General features: G+C 39.7%; 1 protein-coding gene across 1 annotated transcript in view; it reads left to right on the top strand.

The window, feature by feature from the left end:
* Positions 1 to 264: 264 nt before the first annotated feature.
* Positions 265 to 5775, top strand: part of LOC104271776 (cytoplasmic FMR1-interacting protein 1) — a gene marked incomplete at its 3' end in the record, with an annotated part of 43873 nt that continues 38362 nt past the window's right edge. The window contains exons 1-5 of the mRNA XM_009866559.1: positions 265 to 381; positions 559 to 648; positions 2045 to 2122; positions 3082 to 3183; positions 4387 to 4568. Coding sequence (XP_009864861.1) covers positions 265 to 381; positions 559 to 648; positions 2045 to 2122; positions 3082 to 3183; positions 4387 to 4568 — 569 coding nt within the window. The remainder of the gene's footprint in view (positions 382 to 558; positions 649 to 2044; positions 2123 to 3081; positions 3184 to 4386; positions 4569 to 5775) is intronic.

Here is a 5775-nt window from a genome sequence, read left to right as displayed (position 1 = left end):
AGAAACATTTCTCAACTCATAAACATAAGGAGGAGGATGTTAGTCCTGAAAATCTTTTTTTAAACCTGTGTACAAAACCCAGCTGGGTTTCCTTTTGACTGTTCCGTTATGCTTGAAGGGAAACTGCACATTTGCCACAACATAAGTAGTTCCCCGTTCTTCATATTCCTCATCAGTTTTCTGTGCATATAGTAACATATAAATCTATATGTATGTGTGTATATGTATCTATATGTATGTATGTATTTTTTATCTAGGTGCAAAATGACTGCTCAGGTAACACTGGAGGATGCCTTGTCCAATGTGGATCTCTTGGAAGAATTACCACTGCCAGATCAGCAACCATGTATTGAACCTCCACCATCATCTCTGCTTTACCAGGTGTGTTGTCACTGTAGGAAAAAAGAGTTCTTCCATTTCTCTTTACTGTTGAGAAGGAGAGTATGTGCTTTTTTTCAGGAAAACAAACCCAAGAGCAAAGTCTTTTTATTTTTGCAATTTATATAAAAATTATTTTCCTTACCAAAGATTTAATTCTGTATTTTGCTTCCTCTGCAGCCAAACTTCAACACAAATTTTGAAGACAGAAATGCGTTTGTCACTGGCATTGCAAGATACATTGAGCAAGCTACAGTCCATTCTAGCATGGTAAGTAGATGTTCAGATATATACTTTTGTATTACTTGGATAAAAGAAGAGGAACATGCCTTCTTGCTGTTCATTGTGAGAACTGTGATCACAGAAAACCAGAAACCAGGTTACCTACAGTGCTTCCAGGAGGCAGTAAGATGAAAAAGTGTGGCCTTTTTTCACACATGGACTTCCTGGTAGTTTTAAAATGGTCTCTCTCCTCTGGATCAATCGATGTTGCTCAAAAAGTTTCCTACTTTCATTGTGCATTTTTCCAATACTCTGAGTTAGTTGTCCTGAGAGCTGGCTGCTATAACTTAAGTGAAAAATTAACTTCCATTTTCCCAAATTTACACTATTTCTCTGTCAGTTTAGTGGTGTTGAAGAGATTTTCTTGACTTCCTCACTGAGGAGTGTTAGTGGTTTATCAGCATTCTTTTGTGTAGGTTATTCTGTGGTTTTTAACAGTTACACAATAGAAGATAAGGCTTCGTGCTAGTAACTCCGTCTCTGCTGATGATGTAGCTGTTTTGGCATACAAAAGAACTTGCAGGCTGCAAATACTGGTCTGTACCGAACTTTTTGTTTCCTGGCACTCCTGGAAAATGAGGAATGATATGTTTTGTAGTTCTAGACTTTAGTGCACGAATGGTGGAATGGGAGGATTAAGCACCTGATCACATGCTACTGAAAATTATGTAAATTTACACCAATCTACTTTTAAAATTATTTGACACTCCTTAACCTGTTTGTTTGGATGTTGTTGGACTTTTCCTTCAACATGTAAAAAAGGATGTTTCTCTGCATATGCTGAGTTATTCATCCTTGACTGTTCTGCCTGCAGTGCCCCGAGTTTAAAAAGAAAAACAAGCACCACCCCAACACCCTTCTCCTTCAGAATAGCATTTTTATTTACATTTGTAAATTGCAGTGTCTTTAGTTTTGGGAAGAAAAAACAACACAAAAAACCCTCAGTCTGAACTGAGGAGATAAAAAAAACCCCAGTTATCATTAGGTAAGTGTAACCACTGCAGTCATTGATTAGTGATCTGATAGGTATTTGCTGGCTTAAGTGGTATAATGATGTAAATTCTCTCAGAATTAGGTTTGGTGCTAAACCAGATGACTGAGAATAAATGGAATTTATTTTTTTTTGCTGTTTGATTGTAGCCAAGCTGGACATCAGTAGGTAATCAGCTCTATGTAATACACCAGCTGAGCCTATGAATTATGATAGTATAATTTTACATCCATACAGTACCATGTATCATGCAGCGTGCAATATATGTGTGTTTGTACATTCACGTTCTGATAAGAGAAGTAGGCTTGTTTGGACAAGGATTTGAAATGAGGGAAGGGAAGTGGATTTAACCCTTTTGTATGACAACACCTAATTGTATTGTCTTCCATACAGAATGAAATGCTAGAAGAAGGTCAGGAATATGCAGTCATGTTATACACATGGAGAAGCTGCTCAAGAGCCATTCCTCAGGTAAAGGATGAACATAAAACTGTCATGCATAGTGTGAGCTCCTGTCTTGTTTTGGTGTGGAGTTGCACAGATAGAGCTTTGTCAGTGAGCTCTGAAATTTAGTCTACTTTGAGTCCTGAATTCTTAAGCTGGGCATGAAATAGAATAGTGCCTTCTAGCAATACCTCATGGGTTTTGTGTCAGTCTTCCAATTCAAGAGTAGTATGGGGTAATGTGCTCTAGAAGGAAATCCTTTGATTGTTGGATCTGTCTGAGGTCAAATTCTGTTCAAGAGAAAGGACCCTTGCCACTCTACAGCTTAAATTCAGTACAGGTTTAACAAGTAGCATAGCATGGAATAAGTAACATTCAAGTTAAAAATTTACATTTCTAGACATCTTAGGTAGTAATTTCCTAAATGTGAGAGCTACATAGTGTTTTTCTTAATCACATACAAAAAATAAAATCCCATGAGTAGGTGATGAGCCTGCCTCAAGTGTCTGGGAATGGTTGTACAGACGTGGGATGGGAAGAATATTAAGATGCATCAGAAAACTGAACAAAATTATAACTGAGTTAACACCTGCCTGCTTTATATAAGGAGTTTGTAACGCAATTATTTTTGTACTAAAATGCAAGGAAAGCTTATTCTGTGGTTTAAATTTTTTAGAGTGGGAGTCAGATAATCTGTTTCTAGTTCTGGCCCTATTTTAGGGCATGATTTTGAGCAAGTGGCTTAATGGGGAAAGAATATTGTCCTAAGCATACAGAAGCATTTGACAACAGTGAGCTAATAGAAAAAGATACTTTTTTTTTCCACACATAGTTATACTTAGAAGACTAGCATAAAATTACCAAACCCAGAAATTTATGCTTTAAGTTTGTCTCTTGAGGATGGTAATGTGTTTTCTCAGGATCTTAGTTTCTCAGGCTTTATCAGGAAATGTTCCAAGTGTAATGATCTCTTTAATTATCCTCAGGTCAAGTGCAATGAGCAGCCTAACAGAGTAGAAATTTACGAGAAAACTGTGGAAGTTCTGGAGCCAGAAGTCACAAAACTGATGAATTTTATGTATTTTCAGGTAAAAGGAAAGGAAACAAAATTCATTAGTAGGCTTTGTATTTTTATATTCCTATTTTGCATGCTTCATAATGTGTGCTCAGTCATTATACTTTGAAAAAACGCCATCCATATTGTCTTACAGAAGGGCAGAATTTCTACTGCCTATCTTAAAAACTCCAGGCGACCTCCATTAAGACTTTCAGCATAAAATCAAAGGTAATTGCAGATGGTCCCTATGTAGCGCATGGGGACATAGCAAGAAAGAAAATAGAAATATAATACATTTCACATGTACGCTTTAATGTGTCTGAGCACATAAAACATTTGTTAGGGCAGCGGGTCTGGACACCAGAGTGGCAGGTGCAACTTTGCTGCGGAAATTCCGAATTGAGGCAGGCTAACCCAGCTGTTGTGACCCAGCCGCCACCCGAGCTCCGCGGGTGCTGGAGAACAGCAGTCTGGCAGAATTCTCTTCTGCTCCCGTGCTGGCAGCTTGCCTTGGTTCAAGGGACTGAGGATGTTTCCAGGCATTATTCAGAGGGACCCGGAGCAGCTAGGGCCTGTGAGCAAGCCCTTGTGCACGCAGGAAGGCTGAATGAAACCTAATATTTCCTGTCATCTTCATGACTTGGCGGATCTTATTGGATACAAACAGCCTCCTTTCATTCGAGGAGATTAGTGCTCTGAAGTCAGAACAGATTCCTCTTTATATTTGAAGTAGATTTCTTTTTTTTGTCATCTCTTTATTTTTTTTTATACATCTCAGATGGCCCTGATGTGCGCTTGGAAATAAGCCCTCAGATAAACACGTGTCGGGGTGATTTTGAGAGTTGACATGTACAGCATGCTGTGGACTTTTTTTCATTTTGAGGGAACATACCTATAAGTTGCTTTTAGTGCATATATGCTGCCTCACCAATGAGCCTGAAATCACTTGTTTCAAATGCTTTTAAACATTCTTTACTTTAATCTGCAAAGAAGAACTTTCTCTCTTGTGCTGGACGAACTCTGTGACAAACTCTGTGATGCTCGTAGCAAGTAGTACACTGAGGTGGAGCTGAAAAGCCTGAGCTGATGCCTTGTTAGCCTTGCATGATTTAAGCATTTTTCTGCTTCAGTGGTGCTTTTTGCTGGACTGGCTCCAGTTATGCAATGAAGCTTTTTTCCTGGAAACATCGTGGCTTTTACTCCTTTGTTTCTTCTCTTCCTCTCGATCCACTAGAGAAATGCGATTGAACGGTTTTGTGGGGAGGTGAGACGCTTGTGCCATGCAGAGAGGAGGAAGGACTTTGTGTCTGAAGCATATCTGATCACGCTGGGCAAATTCATCAACATGTTTGCAGTGTTGGATGAGTTGAAAAATATGAAGTGCAGCGTGAAGAATGACCATTCAGCCTACAAGCGGTGAGTGGCAAAGAGCAACAGGACCCGCGTTTCTGCTACCCAGTGATACAGGCCTCCCACGAGATGGCAGCAGTTGCTCTTTTTTTACAGTTTTCTCTTCAAAAGTAGTCCCTTCACTTGTGGGCCAGAATACCTTGAAACTAGGGATGCTGTGACTGCAATTAGGCAGTAGAGTAAATCTGTTTTCTTCCTGCTGTTCTTCTGCCTTTTAATACCAAGCTGTCAGATGCTTCTGTCTTGGTGTATTCTAAATGTAATGAATATACTTTGCTTAGTAAAGTTTTTCTTAGGTTTGAGAGGAAGCAGGCTTTATGGTCACTTGTGCCACTTCTGCCCTGTCTGATCTTACCTTGTCCTGTCCTATTTTTGGCATCCACTTTTGGCATTTGTGGCTTAGAGTTGTTACACTTGTTCATAAGACATTTCAGCTTTGCTGTTGGAGGTCGGCATGACCACAGGTTGTAGCAGGGAGGGGAGGAGGGTGGGATATTGGTGGCCAAAGTTTGTGCTTGAGCTGCCAGATGGCATCAGGTATCTTTTATCAGACACGATGGTCAGAGCAGCAGGGAGACAGTCTTTATGCCAGCTGTAGCATCTGTGGTCTTTCATAAGGAAAACCATTCAGGTGGTGACTAGCCAATTTATCTGTGCTGCTTCCACTTACATGAGATTTAATTTCTATCTCTATCAGTAGTTGCCTTTTGTAGTTATGTTGTGCCTGGAGACCTTTTAAACTTGCTTGGTTTGCACTTTTTTTTCTTTGAAGGCATGCTTCTGGAGGACAAATTCTGTTTTCTGGAAGTCTAGGGTGAAGTGGGGAATTTGGGATTGGAAGGCAGTTAATTTGGGATAAAATAAGTCTATATGTCTCTTTTAGTGAACTTTCACCTTTCTTTTCATCTGTTTTCCTAAAAGACTTCCCATTATCTTTTATGAAACAGGCTCCTTACACAGATTTGTGTTTGGATAACTCACTTTGGTAAAGCTGTGGCAAAAAAAGCACTGTCTTGTGTCTGCCAAGTGCTCTTTCTGCTTGATTTAGGAGTCTGGAGGTGGGAGATGCACGGAGGTTTACAATCCTGTACGAGTCATGAATGATACGTTACTGTAAAGGCATGTAAAGATCTGCTGACACCTTAGTTCTGCTGCCAGATTTGGGGATGAGTGTTTCTGTTGAGAGGGATCAGATTTGCTTATAAGCAGTCCT

This window comes from Apaloderma vittatum, unplaced genomic scaffold (genome assembly GCF_000703405.1).
Source record: "Apaloderma vittatum isolate BGI_N311 unplaced genomic scaffold, ASM70340v1 scaffold4213, whole genome shotgun sequence".
Classification (NCBI taxonomy): Eukaryota; Metazoa; Chordata; class Aves; order Trogoniformes; family Trogonidae; genus Apaloderma; species Apaloderma vittatum.
Note: the sequence above shows the minus strand (reverse complement) of the source record. Positions and strands in the feature narration are given on the sequence as shown.